Below are 27729 nucleotides of genomic sequence, written 5' to 3' on the forward strand. Positions count from 1 at the left end.
CCTACCAATCTGTACAGATTGGAATTAACATCTTTACCCCACTAACAATCAACACGGTCACCCCTCAGAGGTGTGCACTTAGCTCTACTCTGCACACTCATGACTGGGTGGCTAGGCACAGCTCAAATGCCATCTATAAAGTTGCTGATGATATAACTGTTGACTGAATTTCAGATTGTGACGAGAGGGCATACAGGAGCGAGATATACTAGCTAGTTGAGTGCTGTCTCAGCAACAAGCTTGCACTCAACATCAGTAAGACCAATGAACTGATCGTGGACTTTAGAAAGGGTAAGACGAGGGAACACGCCAGTCCTCACTGAGGGCTCAGAATTGGTGAGAGTGAACAATTTCAGGTTTCTGAGGACCTAACCTGGATCCAACATATCAATGCAGCTATAAAGAAGGCAAAACAGTAGCTAGATTTCATTAGAAGTTTGAGGAGATTTGGTATGTCACCGAAACATTCACAAATTTCTACAGACGTACCATGGAGAGCATTCTAACTGGCTGCACACTGTCTAGTATTGTGGGGAGGGGGGTGGTTTCTGCACAGCCATGTCATCAGAAAGGGAGAAATAGAAGGCTGTATACCTGGGAAACGCGGAAGAGGAAGGCAAAGAAGAAAATATACGGACACTGTGAAAGAACTAACAGAATCGCCCAAGGCACATGAAGAATAAGAAGACTGTAATTCAGATTCCTTCTATTATTATGCATTGCATTGAACTGCTGCCGCAGAGTTAACAAATTGCATTACATATGCTGGTGATAATAAACTCGATTTTGATACCATCTCAGTAAAGATTGGAACCTGTCCTCGCTGGTCAAAACCCTAAACTAACTCTTTCTGGTCGTGGAAAATAGATACATGGAACCTACCCGGTATCCTGTTTAAGGTTACCCAATAGTGTTCATCAGGACTGTAGGTGTCTCTTGACCACTGTAATAAATCCAGGGCCCTCTGGTCTTTCAAAATAAATTCTACGAATTCCCTTGTCAGGGCATAGTACGCAGATCCAAAATAAATTGTTATGTTGTGAGGAGGGGGAGATTTAGGTTCCCGGGTTTTGATTACGTGGGAGTTATTGGCAGATAGGAACTGCTTGAACACGAACTTGGTGCGGATTTTGACGTGCTCCGGAGGTAAAATGCCAGGAGTAATGTTCTTTCCTTTGAAATTCTTAAGGTGACGAATGATCTCCAGGTTAGTCTTCAAGGGGAAATCCTGACCGCACAGGTTAAGGACGTACTTCCAGCCCGTCTTGAGCTGCAGGAGGTCGGTCATACACCTGATGTCGGCTTCCATGCGGGACATGCCGGCGTAGACGATGGGCTCCATCCTGGAAGCGAGGAAGACGTTGCCAAAGCAGGTTTGCAGAAGGTGCAGGCGCCTCTGAAAGTCCACGGGCGACTTCTCGTCGACGTGGATGCAGTAGAGGTTGTGGGGGCGGTAGATGGTTCTGAAGAGGGTCTCGAACGTGTCGAATTCCTTGTGCACGGTGATAATAAAGGCGAGGGGGAAACCGGTCTCCTCCGTGCTGAGCGGGCTCCTGTGGTAGTGGAGCCGCGGCTGCAGACGCTGGCAGTAATTTGCTGCGGAATCCCCTTCTCCCGCGTCAGGTGCAGCCCGTCTCCCATCCCAAAGAAAGGCACCTTTCCCCTGGAAGAGAGAATCGCAGACGGGTTCCAGGTTCCAGCCGGGAACTCCGCCCCCGACCGTCAATCTACCCCGGTTTTGGCCCAAATGATTCTCGTAGATCCAGACGCAGCCTACAGCCAGCCCTACCAATGCCAAGACACCGGCTTGGAATCCGTACTTCACCTTCATTGCTCAGCTTTCGGAGCTTCAGGCAGTAACTCCGAGTGGCGCTGGACACTCGAGGCAAACCCCATTAACGCGAGCTGTGGGGCGGGGCGGGGCGGGGCAGGGCAGGGCAGGTAGCTCGCGCTCCCACTAATTTCTGTCGCTTTTGCATTTCACCCAGAGGCAAGATGATGCGTGCAATATACGGAAGTTTAACACTTCCGGTCCCAGGAGCAACGTGCAGCATTCGTGGTTACTTTTAAAGTGGTCGCCTCCCACTCAGAGATTATGCGAGGGTCGGAGGAGGAGGAGGATCACGCTTCGATAGGGTGAAATTAAAACGAGTTATGGGATTTTCCACAAGGAAAATTGGGGTAAGTTGACTCTTATATTGGAAATCAGTTTTTGATAAATCAAGATCCGCCCCAGAAGTGAAACCATTACTCAGATTCATGTTTTCGATATTATTTATTTATTTATTATTATTATTACTTGTTTTTTTTTGTAATTGCAGTTTATCTACTTATGCATGTCGGTTGTGTGGTAGTAAATGGAGATATATACCTTTTGAATTTAGAAGCAGCCTCTCAGGATTGAGGATGCCTTGCTTCCAAAGTTGCTGATGAGGCTCTTGTGGGTGGGGTCGTCCATTCTGTCGCAGATGGAGTCTAATGTACTCAGTTGCTGGGGGAGGGCGGTGGCTGCTTTTGTAAGGTGGTCCACCACCTACACAGTCCAGGTGGAAGTTCACAAAATTCTCAAGCACACCTCGAAAACTACATCTCTAATTAGAATACCAGGGAAGCGCAGGAAGGGTGAGGATGTGGCTATGTTCAGGGATGCTTTGAGTACCTCCTTGCATCTTCTCTTGTTAATCTCATAAATCTTTCTGACACAGGAGCAGAATTAGGCCATATGGCCCATCGAGTCCACTCTGCTATTCCATCATGGCCGATATATTATCCATCTCAACCCCATTCTCCTGTCTCCTTCCTGTGACCGTTGATAGTCAAGAACCTATCAACCTCCAATCAATATACCCAAAGGCTTGGCCTCGGCAGCCATCTCTGACAATGAATTGCACAGATTTACTCCCCCCACCAACCCATCTCTGTTCTAAAGGGACATCCTTGTATTCTTAGGCAACGCCCTTTGGTCCTAAACTCCCCCTACTATAGGAGACATTCTTCCGATGCCCACTTTATCAATTTCTTGTATTTGCTTCCCTTTCTTCTTAAAGAGTGGGTGGCATTTACAATTTTCCAGTCCTCTGGAATCATTCAAGAATCTAGTGATTCTTGAGGTCTTCTTGTAATAGAGCTTGAAACAGACTGTCTGTCACAGTCCGGTCCGTTGCTCCTTATTCCAGGTTTTCTGGTTTTCACTTTTTCTGTTGGGTGCTCTAATTGAGGCAGCGGATTCACATTTTGGGCTGGCTACATAAATAGCTCCTTGGTTCAGCATCAGTTGGTGGATTGTTCCTGTCAAAACTCCCTGCCTGAATCCCTTCTTGGCCCCTTCCTTCTGAAGCCTTGCCCTGTAGCCAGTGTCTGAAGCCTCGCCTCGCCTCGCCTCGCCTCGCCTGTAAGCCTCACCTGCAACCTTTGCCTGCACTGTTGACAAGTTCAACTGCTGGAGCAAGATAAGGAACTGTCTATTGTTGCTTCGAACTGTCTCCGTGTCCACACCTTTGCTAGGTAGGCCCAGCTGTTTGCTGCTACCTAGTGTTGGGAACTGTCTTGTCATGTTCAACAATCTGTGTATGTGTCCTGGCCCCTAGTCCTGTTCCCAAGGAGGAGTCCCGGCTCTGCATTCCTGTCCTCCCTTGGCCAGGGCAAGGTTTTGTGTTCTTGTCCTGTGGACACGACCAGTCCTCAAGACCATGTCATGTCTTTGCCTAGTTCCAGAGTTTGAGCCTGAGTCAAAACCCAGGTTCTGGGTTCTCATCCAGTCTCTGACTCGCCTCGAGGGACCCAAGCCTTGCCCAGCCCTCGGCTCGCCCGCGGGACCCAAGCCTCACCCAGCCCTCGCCTTGCCTCGCAGGACCCAAGCCTCGCCCAGCCGTCGCCTCATTCCGGGGTCCAAGCCCGAGTCAAGACCCAGGTTCTGGGTCCTTGTCCAGTCTCTGGCTCAGAGTCCAAGCCCAGGCTCCTAGTTCCCAGTTTCGTGTCCTGGTCCTGCTTGCCTAGCCATTGTCCTAGACCAAGTCTGTCTTCTTGTCCCGGCTCCTAGTCTGCATCCAGTCACATCCTTAACTCTACTCCTGTCCTGTTCCTAGTACTTCAGTATCTGTGTCTTGCATTTGTGTCTGCCTCCCAGTGCCCCCGTTATGACACTGTCAGTTTCTCTGCTGTCACTCTGTGTTGGGCATATATAGAACTGTGCAGTGCAGCACTGTATACATCATTGGGCCCATAATGTTGTAACTATCTTGGTGCCATTATATACTCAATGTTCTCCTGTGTTCCATCTATATCCCTGAACTCCCTTCATATTCATGTGACTACCTAAAACTCTAGAGTCTCTTTAACTCCACCAAACTGTCTGATGTCACTACCACCGTTGGTAACTATTTGTCAGTACCTTCAGTTGAACTTCGTCTTTTTGTGTGTTTCCCCCAGCCGACAGTCTGTGGTTTCGTATTGCCATGTGCTCTTGTTTGTTTTCATGCCCCATGTGCCCCTGTCCCCGCTCCTGCTCTACTCCGGCCCCTGTATTACTGAGTACTCCACCTCTCACCTGTTTCTCATTATTACCTGTTTTGCTACCACTTCTGTCTCATTGTGCTCCACCTGTCATCTGCCTCTCTGTTTATTGCTCAGTATATTTTACTTCACTTTATTGTTGCCCCACTCCCGCTCCACTCCAGCCCCTATATTACTGTCCCCACTCTCACTCCACTCCAGCCCCTATATCTCTCACCTGTTTCTCATTATTACCTGTTTTGCTGCCACTTCTGTCTCATTGTGCTCCACCTATCATCTGCCTCTCTGTTTATTGCTCGGTGTATTTTAATCCTGTTTTTTCACCTGTTTGTTGCTAGATTGTGCTGGTGAGTTTTCCTGAGCCTTTCCAGCATTTGTATCTGAACTCTGTCCATCCAAATAGCAACTCTGCCTGCGTCCTGATTCTGGATTTTGGATTTCCCTGGAATTTTTTATCTCCACCTGAACTTTGATGCTGACTTGTTGCCTCTCTGGATTTGCTACTCCGTAAATATCACAGTGTGCACAGTACTTGGTCTATGATTGGGTCCCTGCTTCAGTGCCCTGACACTATTCCAGGTACTTCCCACTCTCTACATTAAAAAAGTACTTGCCCCTCACATCCCCTTTAAACTTCTCCCTCTAACATTAAAATTATGTCCTCTGGTGTTTGACATTTCTACCCTGGAGAAAAATTCTGTTTACTCTGTTTATGCTTCTCTTAATTTTTGTAACTTCTGTTTGGACTCCTCTGAGCCTCTGACACTGTAGGAAGAAAAACTGAACTTTGGCCAACCATCCCTTATAGCTCTACCTGCTAATCTGTGAAACAGCCTGGTAAACTTTTTTTGTACCCTTTCCATATTCTTTATATTCTTCCTATAACAGGGAGACCAGAACTCCACACAGTACTCCAAGTGTGGTCTGACTGGTGTTCGATATGTAGTGAGTGCATTTGTACTGAGTGCTGCCTAAGGCACGTGCCCACCAGTGAGTATATAATAATGTCAACACAGTGTCCAGTTAATGTAGCATTAAGTCTGTGTACATCAGCTATCCCACATTAACTTTCACCTCTAAGTCTGAAGTTTAAGACTTGGGATGTCAGGATCTTCATGAAGAATCCCATTAGTGAATGACCTCTCTGTCATCAAATCCATTACAAACTCAACATATAATGATTAGAATTGACCACAATACACCAGTTGAGAACTGTAAGTTTTCATTCTAATCCTCCTGCCACTGATAAAGACTAGAAATATATATGCTTTACCAAACACATTCTTTAAATGCCCTGTTGCAATCAATGATTTGTAACACATATCTTGCTATCCCTCTGCTCCTGCATCCCTTTAAGAGCAGAATATTTTTTCCATATTGCTCCACTCGTGTTTCCTACCAACCTCATGTCTCTATATTGGACTTTATCCCATGCACCTTTTATATTCTGCTGCAATTTATCACCAGAATTTTCATGATTCGTGACTCTGACAAGTTTTGTGTCATCTGGAAATTTCAAACTTTGATTGCACTCCAAGTTTAGGTAATTAATACTGATGCAAAAAATAGCTATTGCATCAGTACCTGGGGCACATCACCAGACACACAGCTTCTGTCTGACAATCAATCACTTGCCATGTTCCTTGGTGGTCTGTACCTTGGTTAACTTTATATCAATAGCATCAAACTTTTTTTTTGCCAAATTATATACTTTGATAAGCCTATTATGTGGCAGTTCATGAAATGCCTTCCAAAAATCCAGACATGGGTCATTGACTGCTTTTTCCTCATCAACATTACCTGCTTTCTGGTCAAAAAATGTCTGGCATCTTGGTTAGACACAGTTTACCCTTTACAGATCTGGGTTGGCTTGCCTTAATTAATCCAGTTTCCTTCAGGATTAAGTTTATAAAAATGTTGCTGCCACTAAGATTAGTAGTTGCTGAGGTTATCCTTATTTGTTGAACTTTTTATTCTCTCCAGTCCTCTGAAGTCACCCTCCTATCAAAAAATCATTGGAGTATTGTGGCAAAAGGCAATGTCAGCAAAAATTCCCTCAGAACTTGTCATCATATTCCCTGTAGTCTTTTGCGACTTGTAAACATTCTGGACAGCATAAAACACTTGTAAAGTTCTAGCCCCAGACTGAGTAAACTAATTGGCAAGATACTGTGTCTGGTTAGTTTGAGTTGTTCTCTGAACTTGGCAGTCCATTTGCAAACGTTTCATCACCATACGAAATGTTTGTCATGATCAAAAAACAACTCAATCCACCTGAGCTACGTATTTTCCAAGTTATTTCCAGCAATATATCTGGAATCAATTTTCCTCATACCTTCTTAATGTTGAATGTGTGTTCAGTTTTGCTAGATTAAGGGCAGTGTTATTCAAAAATAACATGCCTGTTCTGCATACTTATGGTTGACAACCACAACACATATGTTAATGCCTTCATGTCCAATTTAATTCAGCCCACAACCTAGGTCACTGCATTAAAGTCATAAGTTTAGAGAGTTAGGCGCCAAGTTAAAGGACAGGACCTCCAGGATAGCAATCTCAGGATTGCTACCAGTGCCATGTGCAGGCGGGTTTAGAAATAGTAAGATGGCGTAGATCAACACGTGGCTGAAGACATGGTGCTGGAGGGAGGGCTTCAGATATGTAGATAATTGGGCAGTTTTCCAGGGAAGGTGGGACCTGTTCTGGCGGGACGGTTTACATCTGAACTGGAGGGGGACGAATATTCTTGCAGGTAGGTTTGCTAGCGTGGCTCCAGTGGATTTAAACTAGATACAAGGGGGGAGGGGAACCAGAGTGTAGGAACAGATGTAGGGGAGAAGGAAGAAAAAGGAGATAGTAAAGTTGTTTGCATTGTTAGTGGTAAAAAGAGGGTAAGAGGTGGAAAATTTCTTAAATGCATTTGTTTTAATGCTAGGAGCATTGTACGAAAGGTGGATGAGCTTAGAGCATGGATTGATACCTGGAATTATAATGATGTAGCTATTAGTGAAACATGGTTGCAGGAGGGGTGTGCTTGGCAACTAAATATTCCTGGATTTCGTTGCTTCAGATGTGATAGAATTGGAGGGACAAGAGGGGAAGGTGTTACATTGCTTGACAGAGAAAATAGTACAGCGGTGCTCTGGCAGGATAGATTAGAGGGCTTGTCTAGGGAGGCTATTTGGGTGGAATTGAGGAATGGGAAAGGTGTAGTAACACTATAGGGGTATATTATAGACCACCTAATGGGTGGGAAGCCCATACAGTAAAAGGGCTGGATGGTTTGGAGTTTGTAAAATATGTGCAGGATAATTTTTTGCAGCAATACATAGAGGTGCCAACTAGAGAAGGGGCAGTGTTGGATCTCCTGTTAGGGAATGAGATAGGTCAGGTGACAGAGGTATGTGTTCGGGAGCACTTCGAGTCCAGTGATCACAATGCCATTAGTTTCAATATAATAATGGAGAAGGATAGATCTGGACCCAGGGTTGAGATTTTTGATTGGAGAAAGGCTAACTTTGAGGAGATGTGAAAGGATTTAGAAGGAGTGGATTGGGACAATTTGTTTTATGGGAAGGATGTAATAGAGAAATGGAGGTCGTTTAAAGGTGAAATTTTGAGGGTACAGAATCCTTATGTTCCTGTTAGAAGGAAAGGTTAAAAGTTTGAGAGAGCCGTGGTTTTCAAGGGATATTGGAAACTTGGTTCGGAAAAAGAGAGGTATCTACAATAAATATAGGCAGCATGGAGTAAATGAGGTGCTCGAGGAATATAAAGAATGTAAAAAGAATCTTAAGAAAGAAATTAGAAAAGCTAAAAGAAGATACGAGGTTGCTTTGGCAAGTAAGGTGAAAATAAATCCAAAGGGTTTCTACAGTTACATTAATAGCAAAAGGATAATGAGGGATAAAATTGGTCCCTTATAGAATCAGAGTGGACAGCTATGTGTGGAACCAAAAGAGATGAGGGAGATTTTGAACAATTTCTTTTCTTCAGTATTCATTAAGGAGGAGGATATTGAATTGTGTAAGGTAAGGGAAACAGGTAGGGAAGTTATGGAAACTATGATGATTAAAGAAAAGAAATTATTAGCGCTTTTAAGGAATATAAAAGTGGATAAGTCTCTGGGTCCTGACAGGATATTCCCTAGGACCTTGAGGGAAGTTAGTGTAGAAATAGCAGGGTCTCTGACAGAAATATCTCAAATGTCATTAGAAACAGGGATGGTGTCAGAGGATTGGCATATTGCTCATGTTGTTCCATTGTTTAAAAAGGGTTCTAAGAGAAAACCTAGCAATTATCGGCCTGTAAGTTTGACGTCAGTGGTGGGTAAATTAATGGAAAGTACTCTTGGAGATGGTATATATAATTATCTGGATAGACAGGGTCCGAATAGGAACAGTCAACATGGATTTGTGCGTGGAAGGTCATGTTTGACAAATCATATTGAATTTTTTGAAGAAGTTGCTAGGAAAGTTGACGAGGGTAAAGCGATGGATGTTGGCTATATGGACTTCAGTAAGGCCTTTGACACGGTTCCACATGGAAGGTTAGTTCGGAAGGTTCAATTGTTAGGTATTAATATTGAAGTAGTAAAATGGATTCAACAGTGGCTGGATGGGAGATGCCAGAGAGTAGTGGTGGATAACTGTTTGTCAGGTTGGAGGCCGGTGACTAGTGGTGTGCCTCAGGGATCTGTACTGGGTCCAATGTTGTTTGTCATATATATTAATGATCTGGATGATGGGGTGGTAAATTGGATTAGTAAGTATGCAGATGATACTAAGATAGGTGGCGTTGTGGATAATGAAATAGGCTTTCAAAGCTTGCAGAGAGATTTAGGCCGGTTAGAAGAGTGGGCTAAAAGATGGCAGATGGAGTTTAATGCTGATTATTAGATTAGATTATGAGGACACTCAGTCCTCGTTTATTGTCATTTAGAAATGCATGCATTAAGAAATGATGCAATGTTCCTCCAGAGTGATATCACAAAAAAAAACAAGACAAACCAAAGACTAACACTGACAAGACCACATAATTAGAACATATAGTTACAGCAGTGCAAAACAATACCATAATTTGATAAAGAGCAGACCATGGGCACGGTAAAAAAAAGTCTCAAAGTTCCGATCGACTCCCAATAGTCTTGATAGCAGGCGGCAAAAGGGAGAAACTCTCCCTGCCATAAACCTCCAGGCACCGACAACTGCTGATGCATTGGAAGCACCCGACCACAGCCAGCTCTGAGTCTGTCCAAAAACTTCGAGCCTCTGACCAGCCCTCCGACACCGAGCACTGAGCACCATCCTCTGCCGAGCGCCTTGACCTCACCCCGGCCGCCAAGCAACAAGCAAAGCCGAGGACTCGGGGCCTTCTCCGGAGATTCTGGATCACATAGAAGCAGCGGCAGCGAAGAAGGCATTTCAGAAGTTTCTCCAGATGTTCCTCTGTGCTCTCACGTCTGTCTCCATCAAATCAGGATTGTGCACAGCACCCTACTTGACAGATAACAGATACTCATCACCGGAGTGGCTGCTGCCATCTTCTCCTCCTCCTTAAATGTGAGTTGCTACATTTTGGAAGGACTAATCAAAATAGGACATACATGGTAAATGGTTGGGCATTGAAGAATGCTGTAGAACAGAGGGATCTAGGAATAATGGTGCACAGGTAGAATCTCATGTGGATAGGGTGGTGAAGAAAGCTTTTGGTACGCTGGCCTTTATAAATCAAAGCACTGAGTATAGGAGCTGGGATGTAATGTTAAAATTGTACAAGGCATTGGTGAGGCCAAATTTGGAGTATTGTGTACAGTTCTGGTCACCAAATTATAGGAAAGATGTCAACAAAATAGAGAGAGTACAGAGAAGATTTACTAGAATGTTACCTGGGTTTCATCACCTAAGTTACAGAGAAAGGTTGAACAAGTTGGGTCGTTATTCTTTGGAACGTAGAAGGTTGAGGGGGGACTTGATAGAGGTATTTAAAATTGAGGGTGATAGAGTTGACGTGGGTAGGCTTTTTTCATTGAGAGTAGGGGAGATTCAAACAAGAGGACATGAGTTGAGAGTTAGGGGGCAAAAGTTTAGGGGTAACACGAAGGGGAACTTCTTTACTCAGAGAGTGGTAGCTGTGTGGAACGAGCATCCAGTAGAAGTGGTAGAGGCAGGTTTGATATTGTCATTTAAAGTAAAATTGGATAGCTATATGGACAGGAAAGGAATGGAGGGTTATGGGCTGAGTGTAGGTCAGTGGGCTAGGTAAGAGTAAGTGTTCGGCATGGACTAGAAGGGCCGAGATGGCCTGTTTCCCTGCTGTAATTGTTATATGGTTAAACCTGTGTCCTCTTGTGGCAACTATTTCAGCCCTGGGAAAATGCCTCTGACTATCCAGATAATCAATGCCTCTCTTCATCTATACACCTCTATCAGGTCACCTCTCATCCTCCGTCGCTCCAAGGAGAAAAGGCCGAGTTCACTCAACCTATTCTCATAAAGCATGCTCCCCAATCCAGGCAACATCTTTGTAAATCTCCTCTGCACCCTTTCTATGGCTTCCACATCCTTCCTGTAGTGAGGCGACCAGAACTGAGCACAGTACTCCAAGTGGGGTCTAACCAGGGTCCTTTATAGCTGCAACATTACTTCTCGGCCCCTAAATTCAATTCCACATTTGATGAAGGCCAATACACCGTATGCCTTCTTAACCACGGAGGCAACACAAAAAACCAGAAACACAAAAATCCAAATTTCAACTCAAATTTCATATGGCCACTATGAAATGAGTCATTCATAAACCAATTATATGGGGGACCAAGTAAAAGAGTAACATACTAAGACACAATAAAGTAATAGATTTAGAAAACAAGGAACAAAATAACTGACTAAACAAAAAGAAGAAACAATGTAACAGTTTAGAACACAAAACACAAATCACAAAGCCAGGGCTGTACTCCTCTTTAAAACTTACAATAGAACTGCAAAAACCAGACGGCTAACTTCTCAAAGAGAAACTGCACTTATCAAAGAACAACTCATAAGGAAAAAGCAATTGGGCGGAACCTAGCACATTCATTTTGTCACGCAACACACATCAAAGTTGCTGGTGAACGCAGCAGGCCAGGCAGCATCTCTAGGAAGAGGTACAGTCGACGTTTCAGGCCGCGACCCTTCGTTGTGTGTGTGTGTGTCTCACACACACACACACACACACACACACACACACACACACACACACACCCATGCCTCTCATTTCTCTGCATTCAAATCATTCACGATCTACTTACAAGGAAGAGGGATGCAGATCGAATAACACCCTCCCTACAATAATGAAGCAGAAATGTACTAACCACCACCCTCACCTCCCCCACGATTCCCATTGCTGGCAAGACAATATCCTTTTCAGCAAACCCTAAATGGAATGTGAGAAATCTGGCAGAGGACAAAAGGAACACTTATCTGCAGAGGACTTGAAGAATGACCCTTCCCCCTCAACAGTCTCCCTTTCTTGCTCTTCCTGACAGTATTTCCACATTGCATAGAGGATGGGGGTTGGAACCCCATTTACCTGCTCCTCTGGAACCCCAGCTTTGAGCAAAGCTTACTTATTTACACACATTCTTTTTCTCACTCTCCTTTTTCTCCCTTTGTCCCTCTGAATATACCCCTTGCCCATCCTCTGGGTTCCCCTCCCCCCTTTTCCTTCTCCCTGGGCCTCCTGTCCCATGATCCTCTCATATCCCTTTTGCCAATCACCTGTCCAGCTCTTGGCTCCATCCCTCCCCCTCCTGTCTTCTCCTATCATTTTGGATCTCCCCTCCCCCTCCCACTTTTAAATCTCTTACTAGCTCTTTCTTCAGTTAGTCCTGACGAAGGGTCTCGGCCTGAAACATCGACTGTACCTCTTCCTGGAGATGCTGCCTGGCCTGCTGCGTTCATCAGCAACTTTGATGTGTGTTTCTTGAATTTCCGGCATCTGCAGAATTCCTCGTGCTTGCGTCTTTATGGGACATGCGGAGTCCCCCACTTCCTGTCTGCTTGTCTAACTTTCGTACTTGGCTACGCGCAGCGTTCTTCTACATACTAAACCCTGTAATAATTGAATCACTGTACTTACAGGATGACCAATGGCTGCTGCTATTACAGACAGCACTACCCCTTTTATTGGGAAAATTGCCTCCGTAACCATGTGTCCCATGATTCCAGAAGTTAATTCAACATTCTCTGGTGGGATACGACCAGCGCGGAATACTTCTGCGGTAAGAGCCCACTGGTGTAGAACTTTAGTACCCTCCTCTACTGTGCTCCACTCTGCATGGGGTTTTAAATTCCATTCAGTAAGACTGAGATACCCAAGTTTAACTGCTGCCCTTACCCAAATCCATAGTGATCCATTATGCTCAGGGGAAGCAAGCAGTGTTCTCAGAGCATTATTGGTTGCATTTTGGGACAGTAGGCTCCCTAAAGCACCCATCTCTCTGTTAAGTAGGATCACTCTGGTAACCCCCTCATCCCATATATATCCTCAATAAGCATGTAACCAGAGACATCCCAACCTTTTGTCTGTACCAATCCCCTAAACTCGCCAATTAGCAGAGAATTCTGAGCTCTGTTGTCTCAAAGGTGTCCATTACACCATCCCCCACACACATTCCTGAGCCTGGTCCCCTCTCCCTCCTGAGAGGGAGAACCTGTGGATCGATAACCACCACGGCAGGTGTGGGAACATGGAATCACTAGCTTGCCCGTCCTGTTTTGGACACATAAGGGAGTGGGCTCTCTCTCCCTCATTTTCATCATCCATCTAGATATCCATTTCTGCCCCTGCACCATCCAAGTCCATTACAGAGACTTGGATGGCTCAGGGGCAGGAATGGCTACTTCAAGTGCCAGGCTTTAGATGTTTCAGAAAGGATAGGGAGGGAGGCAAAGGAGGTGGGGGTGTGGCACTGTAGATCAGGGATAGTGTCACGCCTGCAGAAAAGGAGGAAGTCATGGAGGGGTTGTCTACGGGGAAGGGGTCAATAACACTACTGGGTGTTTTTTATAGACCACCCGATAGTAACAGGGACATTGAGGAGCAGATAGGGAGAAGATTCTGGAAAGGCGTAATATTAACAGGGTTGTTGTGGTGGGAGACTTTTTTTATAAAATTCAAATTTTTATTATTATTTATTGTTATTTTACCATGCAGCACAGCATATCATAGAGCAGATACAGTACAGCATATTTACACAGCCATCCCATGACAGGAAAACAAATAAAACTTAGAAACAGAAAGAAGTTCTAATTTAAGTTTAAATTAACATACAACCAAAATTGATCCCATGCGTCTTGCACTTTTCCCTCACTGTTAATTCTTCCCAACATGTGTTCATATGATGAAATCTTAATCATTTCCTCAGTCCATTCCTTCACCATGGGACGTCTGGGTTTTTTCCAGTTTTGTAATATAATTCTTGCAACTGTGAAGAGACCCACCTTTAAAATAGTAAATTTGTCATTGTTTACATTAGGTATCATTGTCCTATTACCCAAAAGACAAAGCTGTGGGCACAAGGGTAGTGTGGAACCCGACCAATTCCCCAACAGATCAAGAACTTTACACCAAAATGGATGGACCATGGAACACTCACAAATCATGTGAAAATATGTGTCCACCTCATTTTTACATTTCCAGCATAAATTGTTATCAGCAATCCCCATTTTGTAATGTCTGGTTGGTGTCCAATAACATCTGTGTACTATGTTATACTGAATAAATTTTCCTCTAGTTTCCGTAATATGTCTACCCACATTTGATAAAATACTTGACCACTCACTATCTTCAATATGGCTTCCAAGATCCTTCTGCCATACTGCTTTGAGATTGTAACACGATTCACCCACAGAGCGCTTGAATGTTTTATAAAACACTGATGCTTTATGAACTTCCTGTGCTAATGTAAAGTATTCAGTTAAAGGGTTACCTTGTGGGTCACCGTTCTTGAATATGCTACTAATGCAATGTCTTATTTGTAAATACTTCCAAAAATTCCCTTTATCTATAGTTATATTTCCTCTGCAAATCCACATATGACATAAAAATCCCATTCTCATAGAGATCACCTACTGTATTTACACCTTTAATCTTCCATTCTTTCCAGTACACCATTCTTTTCCCAATGCATATCTCAGGGTTATTCCAAAGCAAGGAGTATAACTGGTTTAAATGTAACAATCTACAAGCTTTATGAATTGCACTCCACACACTCCTTGAGTGAAACAGCATAGGATTTAGATTAGTCTTGTTTTCCACATGTTGTGAGAGGATGTTAAGGGGAGAATGTGGTGCAGCCAGGCTCCGTTCTATAGCAAATCTAAATCAACATCAGCCCTGTCCCAATGTTTAGCTAACTTGGTCATTTCAAAGGATAATTTATATGCCCTGGCATCGGGTAGACTGAGCCCATCCATGTCCCTGGACATTCACATCTTACTCATTTAAATTCTGGGCTGCTTCTTATCCCATAGAAAATCACTGATAATTTTGTTGTATTGCTTGTAGATCAAATCTGATATATTTAAAGGAAGCATCATAGAAAGATAGTTAAACTGAGGTGCTATGACCATTTTAACCACACTGACTTTACTTCAGAGTGACAGTCTCAGTGCCCCCCACTTATCCAGATTATTTCTTATCCTACTCGATAATGGATCATAATTTCAAGTAATTATTTCATCCAAATTCTGACTGAGTTTGACCCCTGGATACTTCATTCCAACTGGCAGCCATCTGAAATTAAACTGAGATACTGAATTTGAATAACACAATTTTGACATTGGCATAGCCTCAGATTTATTGCAGTTGATTTTATAACCAGATACCTCAGAATATAATTGAATTGTTTTCATTAGTGGGGGTAAGGAATTAGGAGGGTCACTAATCAGTAATAAAATATTGTCAGTATATAGCATCAGTTTATGCTCCTTTCTGCCTCCCTTCACCCCTCTAACATCTGGATCTGCTTTAATCATCATTGCCAACGGTCTGAAACGTCGACTGCACCTCTTCCTATAGATGCTGCCTGGCCTGCTGCGTTCACCAGCAACTTTGATGTGTGTTGCTTGAATTTCCAGCATCTGCAGAATTCCTGTTGTTTGCGTTTAATCTCCTTAAATTGTCGGTTGGGGATCTGCCTTTAATGAAGCCAACCTGGTCAGTGTTGCCACCGTCGTAGAAACTTGTTTTTCATCTAAATAATGCATATTCTGCTTTGTTATATATGTTATTTAGCTGGAATTTAAAATTGTACAGGTCTTTGTATAAGTCATCGGCATATTGTCTTGATAAGTTCTTTACTACTGTTGCAGAAGCAGAGGAATTTGTTAAGGAAAAGTGCGGCGCTGGTACTGACTGTGAGATAGGATATGATTACAGTAATAGGTGGAGATAACTCTTTGGGTATAACAAGGTGGGTGGGGAGCTGGATAAAGTGGTCTGATTAGTGCTAGGCTTACTAGTTGGCACGGCACTTTGCGGACCATATCATGTGCCTTTTTCTTTTCTGTTTCCTTGTGGAGTTTATCCTGCCTGTTTGTTTTTATTTGTTAGTTAATCTGGCAGGAATATATTATTTCTATGTTTTTGGGTTATGTTGGTTGTTTACTTGTTGTGTGAGAGCGCAGCACTTGCAGTGTTTGTTGGTAATAATTGAGCATCGGGTTCGAGTACAGCAGGTTTTTTTTGGAGTTTTCATTCTGTTGCATTCCAGACTCAGCCATCTGGGTAAATGTATATTTTTGCACATGTGTGCACGAAATTTAGGACATGAAAATGGTTAATTTCATATCATGGAACATTAATGGGTGTGGAAACCCAATCAAGAGGAAAAGGATTTTATCATACCCTAAAGGTAAATGAATTGATGTTGCATTTGTCCAGTAAACACATTTTAAATGTTGAAGCACTGAAATTTAGAAGAGATTGGGTGGGCCAGGTATTTTATTCATCACTTAATAGCAAACAAAATGGGACAATGATTTTAGTTAACAAAAAATTTAGTGTTGTATTGTTTGGGAAATTTAAAGACAAGGAAGACAGGATAATTTGTATAGATGCACTTATTAATGGGGTGAAAGTAGTACTTTGAAACATATATGCACCTAATAAGGAAGACCCAGACTTTCTTAACAAGGTGAATGAAATTTTAGGTACCAAGGAAGGAAAAGTAATTTTAGCAGGAGACTTTAACCAGGTAATGGACCCTGTTAAAGATAAAATCAAATTTCAGACATCACCAGTACCTAGGGACAGGGCTGCCTTACATCAACTTATAGAGATATCGGTCATGGCAATTGCTGAATCCATCTGGAAAAGAATGTGCATTTTTCTCTACTCTAGAATAGATTTTTTCCTAATATCCATTGTAGAACAGGTGATAGACTGTAAAATTGGCCCAATAGCATTATCAGACCATGCACCGGTTGAAATTCAAATTGATTTAAATACTGAAAGGGGAAGGAGGGGTAGATAGCAAATGAATACTATACTGTTAAAAGGTGAGGATTTCAGTGATAAATTGGCTGAGGATCTGACTTCGTTTTTTTTTAATTGAACGTAGGGACCACAGTAAAACTGTCCTCAGTATGGGAGGCATCCAAGGTGTATATAAGAGGAAAATTAATAGCACAAACATCTAAAAGGAAGAAAGAAAGTATGGAGCACATTTTTAAAAAAAAAATCTGAAAGTAGAAATAACCACCTTGTGGTGGGAGATTTTAATTTCCCAAATATTGATTGGCGTCTCCCTAGAGTGAGGGGTTTAGATAGGGTGGAGTTGGTTAGGTGTGTTCAGGAAGGTTTCTTGACACAATATGTACAAGAGGAGAGGCTGTACTTGATCTGGTATTGGGAAATGAACCTGGTCAGGTGTCAGGTCTCTCAGTGGGAGAGCATTTCGGAGATAGTGATCACAATTCTATCTCCTTTACCATGGCATTGGAAAGGGAAAGGAACAGACAAGTTAGGGAAACGTTTAATTGGAGTAAGGGGAAATATGAGGCTATCAGGCAATAACTTGGAAACATAAATTGGAAACAGATGTTCTCAGGGAAACGTACGGAAAAAATGTGGCAAATGTTCAGGGGATATTTGCGTGGGGTTCTGAGTAGGTACATTCGAATGAGACATGGAAAAGATGGTAGTGTACAGGAATTGTGGTGTACAAAAGGCTGTTATAAATCTAGTCAAGGAGAAAAGAAGAGCTTATGAAAGGTTCAATAAAACTAGGTAATGATAGAGATCTAGAAGATTATAAGACTAGCAGGAAGGAGCTTAAGGATGAAATTAGGAGAGCCAGAAGGGGCCTTGAGAAGGTACTTAATGAATGCTTCAGCATTCACTACGGAAAAGGATCTTGGCGATTGTAGGGATGACTTACAGTGGACTGAAAAGCTTGAGCATGCAGATATTAAAGAAGAGGATGTGCTGGAGCTTTTGGAAAGCATCAAGTTGGATAGGTCACTGCGACCGGACGGGATGTACCCCAGGCTACTGTGGGTGATGAGGGAGGAGATTGCTGAGCCTCTGGCAATGATCTTTGCATCATCAATGAGGACGGGAGAGGTTCCGGAGGATTGGAGGGTTGCGGATGTTATTCCCTTATTCAAGAGAGGGAGTAGAGATAGCCCAGGAAATTATAGACCAGTGAGTCTTTCTTCAGTGGTTGGTAAGAAGATGGAGAAGATCCTGAGAGGCAGGATTTATGAACATTTGGAGAGGCATAGTATTATTAAGAGTAGTCAGCATGGCTTTGTGAAAGGCAGGTCGTGCCTTACGAGCCTGATTGAATTTTTTGAGGATGTGACTAAACACATTGATGAAGGAAGAGCAGTAGATGTAGTGTATATTAGTTTCAGCAAGGCATTTGATAAGGTACCCCATGCAAGGCCTATTGAGAAAGTAAGGAGGCAGGGGATCCAAGGGGAAATTGCTTTGTGGATCCAGAACTGGCTTGCCCATAGAAGGCAAAGAGTGGTTGTAGGTGGGTCATATTCTGCATGGAGGTTGGTGACCAGTGGTGTGCCTCAGGGATCTGTTCTGGGATCCCTACTCCATGATTTTTATGAATGACCTGGATGAGGAAGTGGAGGGATGGGTTAGTAAGTTTGCTGATGGCACAAAGGTTGGGGGTGTTGTGGATAGTGTGGAGGGCTGTCAGAGGTTACAGCGGGACATTGATAGGATGCAAAACTGGGCTGAAAAGTGGCAAATGGAGTTCAACCCAGATAAGTGTGAAGTGGTTCATTTTGGTAGGTCAAATACGATGGCAGAATATAGTATTAACGGTCAGACTTGTGGCAGTGTTGTGGATCAGAGAGATCTTGGGGTCTAACTCCATAGGGCACTCAAAGCTGCTATGTGGGTTGACTCTGGTTAAGAAGGCATACGGTGCATTGGCCTTCATCAACTGTGGGATTGAGTTTAGGACCCTGGTCAGACCCCACTTGGAGTACTGTGCTTAATTCTGGTCGCCTCCCTACAGGAAGGATGTGGAAACCATAGAAAGGGTGCAGAGGAGATTTACAAGGATGTTGCCTGGATTGGGGAGCATGCCTTATGAGAATACTGTAGGTTGAGTGAACTCGGCCTTTTCTCCTTGGAGTGACAGAGGATGAGAGGTGACCTGATAGAGGTGTACAAAATAATGAGAGGCATTGATTGTGTGGATAGTCAGAGGCTTTTTCCCAGGGCTGAAATGGCTAGCATGAGAGGGCATAGTTTTAAGGTGCTTGGACGTAGGTACAGAGGAGACGTCAGGGGTAAGTTTTTTTTATGCAGAGATTGATGAGTGCATGGAATGGGCTGCTGGTGCGGTGATGGAGGTGGAAATGATGAGAGTCTTTTAAGAGACTCCTGGATAGGTACATGGAGCTTAGGCCCTCTAAGCCTAGGTAGTTCTAAGGACATATTCAGCACAGCTTTGTGGGCCGAAGGGCCTGTGTTGTGCTGTAGGTTTTCTATGTTTCTATATCCCCATGCCCCAGTCCCATAGTAGGATCACCGCCCTGTCTCAACATGTCTCGAATCTTAATGGGATCAGGTTCTCAATAGGTCTCTCAATTCTGTACTTTCATTAGCCGACAGGCCATCTGTATATTCATATCCTCTAACTTCATTGCCCTGCTCTGAGCTATCAATAGTGATTCGCTCAGAAAAATACAGCATTGACTGAATTAATCCAATTCATTAAGACTCGCTATCGTTTTATACTGATGCTTACAATTGTTACAAACAACCAGAAAGCATCTTGCTGGCTACCCTTTCTTTTGGGAAAACCCAATGATTTAAGTATAGAAACAACGTGATGTCCCATTTCAACTCCGGTGAAACTTAACTGGTCTGACCAATCTACTGGCATTCCACAACCCATCAGTAAGTTAGCAAAACTTCCAAAGCCTGTGCTATTATCTGTCCGCACTGGGACTCTGCATCTCTCATACTGGGGTCCTCTCATTTAAATAACCTCTTGAAGAAATGCTTTTCTGCTCAAAAGCCACACCCTGCTCGCAACGCCAAATGCAATGTTCAATCAGGTTCGTGGGTCTGCCAAGTGATACAGAAAACATAGGTATATTTACTGTTTCATTTACAAACAGTAGAAATTCGACCAGACATTCATGTTCCCCAATAACAGACACTACCAAACTGAATACTCAACAAGCATACTTAGTTAAATTGTGTGTAGAGAATACCTTCTCATTGACCTTGTGCATCCTTGCCTTCAACAAAGGAAGAAGAGAGAAAGATGCTTCCATGTGCTATTTTACATACCCGGGATATCTGAAACTGGACACCAGGCATCTATCCAATGGGAAAAGCAGCTGCAGCTTCTAACCTAGCCAATCACAATGGAAGCGGCTTTTGCCGGTCAGAATAAGGCACACTCCCACAGGACAGTTACTCACTGATTGTTAATTAGCCTCTGACCTTCTCTTGTAGTCATGCTAATTATATGGTTCAGAGATACAATAGACAACAGATGCTAGGATCTGGAATAAAAAGAGAGCAAAATGCTAGAGGACGTCTGTAGGTCAGGCAGCACCTGGGGAGGCAAAAGGATGGTTACCATTTTGGGTGAAGGTCCTGCATCAGGATTGACAGTGTAGAGGGAAGATGGCTGGTATTGAAGGGTAGAGAGAGAGAGAGAGAGGGGTGAAAAAGAATTCTGTGGTGATTGGGAATATGATGGATGGTTGGGACCAGATAGGGAGAGGGGGTAGGGGGATTGGGAGGGAAAATTTAGAGAAAGAGGCCGTGGAATCAGATAGGGTGGGATGATGGGCAGGTAGGACCAGATGTGGAAGGGGACTGGAATGGTAGAGGAAACCCAGGTGGGTGAGTGTGTAGCTGATGGACAGACAGTACCAGGTTGGGGAGGGTCATGTGTCCAGTTCAAGTTCAAATCCTTGCTGTCCTAGTGACACAACCTTGGTGGTGGCATTAGTCACACTGCCTGGGCAGTGTTACCCGGGCTGGCAGTCATAATCCTGGTGCTTCTATACCTCCTTCCTGACAGTAGAGGGTCAAAGAGATCGTGGGATGGGTGGTAGGGATTATCAAAATTCCTTTGGGCCTTTCATCTGCAACACTCCGGTAAATATCACAAATGAGGTGTGGGGGGGTGGGGGGGAGGAAGAAACCCTCATGATCCTGTCAGCAGTTTTTACTGTCCTCTGTAGAGTCTTGCGGTCCAATGCTTTGAGCTTGCATATCACACAATGACGCAGCCCGAGTCCGGATGGTACTCCTGTATAATGTTGTTAGAAAGGGGGCGGGGAGCCTTGCGTGCCTCAGTCTCCTCAGAAAGTGCAGGTGCTGCTGCGGCTTCTTGTGACTAGTGACGAGGTGTTGTGGGTCCAGGTTAGGTCATCCGTGATGAACACACCAAGGAGCTTTGTGCTCTTCACTCTCCCCACGGCAGAGCCGCTAACGTGCAACGGAGAGTAGTTGGCCTGTACCTTCTTGAAGTCCGCAATCATCACTTTTGTCTTATCCACACTGAGACTCATGTTGTTGTTCTCACACCAGTTGACAAGCCTCTCTACCTCCTCTCTTTATGCCGATGCATCATTGTTGCTGATGAGGCCAAGCACAGTAATATCGTCCGCAAACTTTGAGCTGAATCTGGCAGTGCAGCTGTGAGTCAGAAGTGGAGTGAGCACACAGCCCTGGGGAGGCACCAGTGCTCAGCAAGGCAGAGCTTGAGATATTGCTGCTGAATCAGACTGATTCCATCAAGAAGTCCAACATCCAGTTACAGAGAGGGGTGCTGAGTCCCAACGAGGACAGCTTACCCAGCAGCCTCTGAGGGATGTCATGTTAAATGCCGAGCTGAAATCAATGAACACATCCTGGTGTATGAGACGTTATTTTCTAGGTAGCACAGGACAGAGTGGAGGGCCGAGGCTATGGCATCATAAATGGACTGATTTGAGCAGTAGGCAAACTAGAAAGGGTCCAAAGTGGCTGGAAGGTGGGATTTCATACGATCCATTACCATCTGCTCAAAGGACTTCACGATTGTTGAAGCCAGTGCCGCTGTGCGGTACTCATTTAGGCCAGTTAATGTTGCTCTCTTGAGAACAGCCTCATAGGTAGCCACCTCCCTGAACATGGTGGCTGCCTTGAAGTTTGCTGGGACAGTGAACTGTTTCAGAGAGATCTGAAAGATGTCCGTTAAGACCTCTGTTACCTGGGCTGCACAGTCCCTCAACACCTGGTCGGGTAAATTGTCTGGCCCCTGTAGCTTTGTGTGGTTTACCCTGGCGAGGGTCCTCCTCACCTCGTCTGCTTCTTCCTCAGGAAGAGAGAGGGCTTAATTGGTCAAATTGTGCATTGAACCTATCGGGAAGGGAGGCATTGTTGTCATTGACATGCAGAGTGGACTTGTAATCGGTTTACCTTGCCACATGCAGCGTGGGTCCCTGGTGGCACAAAGCATACACACGCTTTGTCTTCCTGATGGTATGGGAGAGCGTGGCTCTTGCTGACCTTGGAGTCGTCCTGCCCCGCCAATCTGAAGACAGCATTCCAACCCTAAGCAGCGCATGAACCTCTGCAGTCAGCCATGGTCTCTGGTTTGCCCTGGCAGTGTAGTGTTTAATCACAGTAACGTCCTCAAAGCACTTTCCTGTGTAGCCAGTCACCGATCTCACATGTTCATCAACCTTGCCCTGATGATCACAGGTAGCTGCCTCCCCGACTATGCTCCAGTCCGTGTCTTCGAATCAGTCCAGCAGCATTAAGGCAGCGTCTTCTAGCCAGGTTCTACTCTCCCTGTGAACTGGTTTGGCACGTTTAACTGTGGTTTGTATGCAGGGGTTGGCAAAATGAACATGTGGTCTCAGTATCCATGGTGAGGGCAAGGGCAGGAGTGTAAAGCAGGTCTAATATATATTCTCTCCTCAGCTTGTGAAGTTGATGCTGGTAAAACTTTGGCAGCATTGTTCTTAAGTTGACATGACTGAAGTCACCAGCAACAATGAAGGAACCATAAGGGGATAGTGGCTTTGGGGTGGCAGTTTGTAGTGCTTCCTCAGCACTAGCGAAGGGTGGAGGTTTGTAATCACAATGTCAGTGAACTCCCTCAGTAAGTAGGAGGGCCTACACAATACAATTGGAAACTCTATCTGCGCTGAGCAGTGGGCCATTAATACTGAGGCGTTCACACACCGTTTCTAACTGATGTAGACATACCGACCTCCTCCCCTGGGTCTTGCCGGAGGCCGTAGCATTTCAGTCTGCCTGACGGGAGATTAGGCCTTCCGGCTGGATGGCCGGGTCTGGAGTGGTGTTTTGAAGCCACGCTTCCGTCAGGACGAATGTGCAATGGTCCTTCACCCCCCCCACTGGTTCAGATGCAGATGCAGGTAATCCAGTTTATTTTCCAGCAACAGGAATTGGCAAGGGCATGCAGCTGCAGGGGTCTGCTTTAAGTCTCGCTTTAATACCGGTGTGCTACCGTGCTTCCGAGTTCAAGGGCACCGCCTCCCCAAGTAGCCGTAGTAGACCGAGATCCCACCCCCCATGTTAGGACGTAACTGTACAGCACCTTCATTATTCTGCTGTCCAGCGAGGTAGACCTGCCGATCTTAGTATCATTAATGTTCAGCAGTGTTTTTTGGTCGTATAGAAAACAATCAGGATAAGAAATTTCACTGTAGGTTGAGGCTGGTGTAGGGGTGCCATCTTTTTTAATCAATAAGATGCTGATACACAATCTAGATAATGTGGTGGAGTTGCAAAAGATGGACAAAGAAGGATATTTCTCCACTATATCAACAACTGCATTAACTCTGCGTCCTGCTTTCATGTGGAACTTATCAATGTTATCATCTTTTATTACCAGATGCCTTTGGTCCACAGCTACACACAGTTTCATGCTACCAGAATTGCCCATCCCATTTAGCACATTCACGGTGCCACCTTGACTGCTTAGTGAATGCCTTGCTCTCAGCAAAATTAACTAATTGGTGTTCTCTACATAAGGGGCTTCCTCAAAGTAGCAGCATCTATCGTCAAAGATCCCTACCACCTGGGTCATGCCATCTTCTTGCAACTGTCAACACACATCAAAGTTGCTGGTGAACGCAGCTTGCAACTGTCGTTGGTTAGGAGGTACAGAAGCCTGTTTTCCTACACCACCATGTTGAAGAACAGCTACTTCCCTTCAGACATTCAGTTCTTGAACCAACAACCACAACATCATCACTAACTCAGTGTAGCATTACTATAACCATTTTACACTTCAAGGAACTTGGTTTATTTTGTTTGGTTCCAGCTGTATTTTCTTATGCAATTCATGAATAATTTGTTTTTTCTTCAAATGCTGTGCTTCTAATACCATGTGCCAGTGATGCTGTTGCAAGTAAATTCTTAACTGCATCTGTGCATACACAGTACTTGAGAATATGACAATAAGCCCAATTTGTCTTGTCTTGACTTGGCAATGAAGATTGTTTCATAAAATTATCCTGGGCTTTGAGATATCAGAGAACAGAGAAGCTCAAGTTGAAGTTGAGGGAGAGATGTAAACACAACATGTCGACCCAAAGAAATCTCTAGAGACCTCCTGACTCCACTCCTCCATCATTGGTCCTACCAGCACCCTCAACCTTCACCACTCCCCGAGCACCTACCCAAATGAATCTCCAAAGTCTCTTTCTGAAGACCACTCACTTCATCCCCTACATAATCCTCCTCCCCATCATCTCCTTCCCTCCATTCTTCTCCTTCTCTACCACAGTAAATAAATCATGTCTGCCCTTGTGGTGGTTCAGATTCTGGGACAATCTGTGTGATGATGAGTGAGAGAGATGCACAGAATTTAATAAGGCACTTGCGGGTGAATGAAACGAAGGTGAGTTCCTGAGGGACTGGAGGGTGATCAAGGGGTTGGAAATGGAAGTGGGAGCAGCAAACTCATGAGGGAAGTGATAGAGTTGAATTCTTCACCAATGGCAAGGAGGTGAGAGGCAGCTGGCGATCAGGCTCTGGAATACAGAATTATCACATGCAAGTATGTAGGCACATACACTCGAAGCACAAACACATGTGCTCTGAACGTTCAGCACTTCTGCCCTTTAACCAGTGGCAGTCATTAATTGAATCAGCTGCAGGTAGATTTAGAAGCTACAAGTGACTCCCACGGGATTTACACTAATGCTGTAAATGCTACAGTTGTAACTGACTGGAATTTTGGTAAGGATAAACATCAGGAGCGATTGTGCCAGTAAACTTGCACGTCCTGGCTCGCTTGCATAATTCCCAGTACAACTGAATTTTCAGACTATTTCCAACGGGACATGGATAGGTTAACAACAAAAGCAAGTTATGGAAATGCTGGAAATCTGAAATGAAAACAGAAGATAGTCTTCAAGCAGTACGGAATGGGATTATTGAGGGATGGGTGTAAAAGAGTGGTAATGGTCAGTGTGGAATTATTAGCTGTAAAACTCCATCACTCTTTTTATAAAAAAAAAAGACCAGTCAATAAGACACAGTGCCTCCCCGCAGCCTGACCAATCTGTTTGTTTCCTGCAGGATGTCCACCGTGGCACTTACATTTTGGGGTTGTTTGGTGCCTCATATCCTGGAGACCGCATAATACTGCAGATGCTGGAAAGTGGAAACAGAAATGCTAGAAGAACTCAACCGGTCAAGCAGCCTCTGCGGAAGGAGAAACCAGTCAACATTTTGAGTCAGTATTGCTATATTGGTTAGGTTCTTCCAGCATGTTCTATTTTTGATCCTAGATTATGTATTTATTTACTTAGAGGTACAGTGTGTAACAGGCTCTTACGGTCTAACAAACTGCGCTGCCCAGCAACCCACCTATCTAACCGTAGGCTCATCACAGGACAATTTACAATGACCAATTAACCTACTAACCAGTACGTCATTAGACTGTGGGAGGAAACCGGAGCACCCGGAGGAAACCCATGCATTCATGGGGAGGACATACAAACTCCTTACAGATGGCGCTGGAATTGAACTCTGAACTCTAACGCCCAGAGCTGTAACAGCATTGCGCTAATCAATACACTACAGTGGTACCCCATAAAATACTAGAGATGTGCATTTAAGAAGAGAGGAAGAAAATGTATGGGGCAAGCTTTATTTTTTTTATATACAGACATTGGATGTTGACTGGAATGAGCTGCCAGAGGTAATGGTGGAGGCAGACGTAGCAGAGGCATTTAAGAAGCTTTTAGATAGACACACAGATACACAGGAAATGGAGGGATATGGGACGTGTGCAGGCAGAAGATCTTCAGTTTAATTCAGCATTGTGTTCAGCACATGCATTGTGGATTGAAGAGCCTGCCCCCATGATCTATATATACACCTTGGAAATCTTGTCACCACAGGCATCCCTCAAGTTGGAGCGGGCTGCAAGCACCAACTTGCTGTCAGGCACACAAGCTGACAATGAATCCAGAGACTGTCTTGAGGGTCTTCCTTAGCTCGTGAAAGCTGTTCCTGCTCCCTCAAATATCTCTTCATCTGAGACACTGAGGAGGAATTGAATATTTAAATTATTTCATAAAGGATGTTTTAAATAAAATTGAAAAATATTATGATTTATTTTAATACACTAAATGAGTGAAGCTAAGTGGTTTGTACTTTTTGTTGGATAATTAATTTGATACAAGTTTGATAAACTTAAATAAATTAATTAAAACAAGCAAATTATTTATCCAACCAAAAATACAAACCACTTAGCTTCACTTATCTTTTTTAGTGAAGGTCTGAGAGTCCACTCGAGTGAATGGGGCTGTGCAAGATGTATGAATCGCAGCTCAAGGACCAGGCATGAAGCGCTCTGCTGGTTACATCATGGCCTCGTTTGGGGTGGTGGAGTCAGCCAGCTCTATCACGAGCACAGCTCTCCCCACTGTAAAGAGGTGATGTCTCAGGAAGGACGCCCATCGTTAAGGACCAACACCATCTGTGCTGTGACCTCTCCTTGATGCCACCATCAGGCTGGTTCAACAGCAGCTTTTCCCCCACTGGCATCAATCTCTTATCCCTTCCCATCTCTGGTGAAACATTCACTCTGTTTTTCTCCCTCTTCAGCTGCTTCCTAAACTGCTATGTATTTCCATAATTGGCTTTCACACTCCACAGGGTATTAGTACACCCAGTGGGAAGAAGAGGTTATTGAATGTTAACCATGACCTTATGCAAAATGCACCAAAGGCAATAAATATGTTTAGGAGACTGTACAAATGTAGACTGTCCAGTTCCTCCCTCTGATGTTGCCTGACCCACTGAGTTCCTCTGGCAGCTCATTCCTCTGCTCCCTGTTCTAGCACATGCAGTCTCAGGGATCGACACGATTTTTTTTCTCTCATGTTTTTCTACTGTTCATTCCTCCTGCCTTCTGCACAGTTTCGAATTTCCACTCCAAGGCATCTTGTGATGTTTTGCTATGGTTAAAGGTGTTATTTGAGTGCAGGCTTTGTTGTTGTCTTTAAGCTGCATTTATTAGATAAAACAGAATAGGAATGGATTAGAAACCTTGGGACATAGGTACAAAATGCTTCTCCAAAAACCAAAGAAATAAATTAAAACTAGTTGCTATGCTTAATGATGCTTCATATTCTGCTTGAGTAGCCTACAACCCAATAGCATGAAGATTAAATCCTCCCCTCTGACCTTCTCTCTCTGATC

At 44.1% G+C, this 27729-nt stretch overlaps 2 protein-coding genes and 1 long non-coding RNA gene across 5 annotated transcripts in view; 1 reads left to right on the plus strand and 2 right to left on the minus strand.

Annotated features, from left to right (window-relative positions):
* Window positions 1-1980, minus strand: part of LOC140212598 (N-acetyllactosaminide beta-1,6-N-acetylglucosaminyl-transferase-like) — a 70239-nt gene extending 68259 nt beyond the window's left edge. The window contains exon 1 of one of the 2 annotated variants that reach the window (XM_072283594.1): window positions 883-1980. In XM_072283594.1, coding sequence (XP_072139695.1) covers window positions 883-1831 — 949 coding nt within the window. In that variant the 5' untranslated portion in view covers window positions 1832-1980. The remainder of the gene's footprint in view (window positions 1-882) is intronic. The other variant, XM_072283593.1, reaches the window with a different exon arrangement.
* On the plus strand, window positions 1031-26553 carry LOC140212601 (uncharacterized). Its single transcript, XR_011889756.1, has 3 exons — window positions 1031-1373; window positions 1989-2181; window positions 25597-26553. It is a non-coding gene; the product is annotated as an uncharacterized lncRNA (long non-coding RNA).
* The window catches only part of LOC140212597 (N-acetyllactosaminide beta-1,6-N-acetylglucosaminyl-transferase-like), a 96335-nt gene continuing 82369 nt past the window's right edge, over window positions 13764-27729 (minus strand). Inside the window, exon 3 of one of the 2 annotated variants that reach the window (XM_072283591.1) lies at window positions 13764-13975. In XM_072283591.1, the coding sequence (XP_072139692.1) occupies window positions 13797-13975 (179 nt within the window). In that variant the 3' untranslated portion in view covers window positions 13764-13796. Of the gene's footprint in view, window positions 13992-27729 lie in introns of both variants that reach the window. The other variant, XM_072283592.1, reaches the window with a different exon arrangement.

The sequence above is a fragment of the Mobula birostris genome, chromosome 19 (genome assembly GCF_030028105.1).
Source record: "Mobula birostris isolate sMobBir1 chromosome 19, sMobBir1.hap1, whole genome shotgun sequence".
NCBI lineage: Eukaryota > Metazoa > Chordata > Chondrichthyes > Myliobatiformes > Myliobatidae > Mobula > Mobula birostris.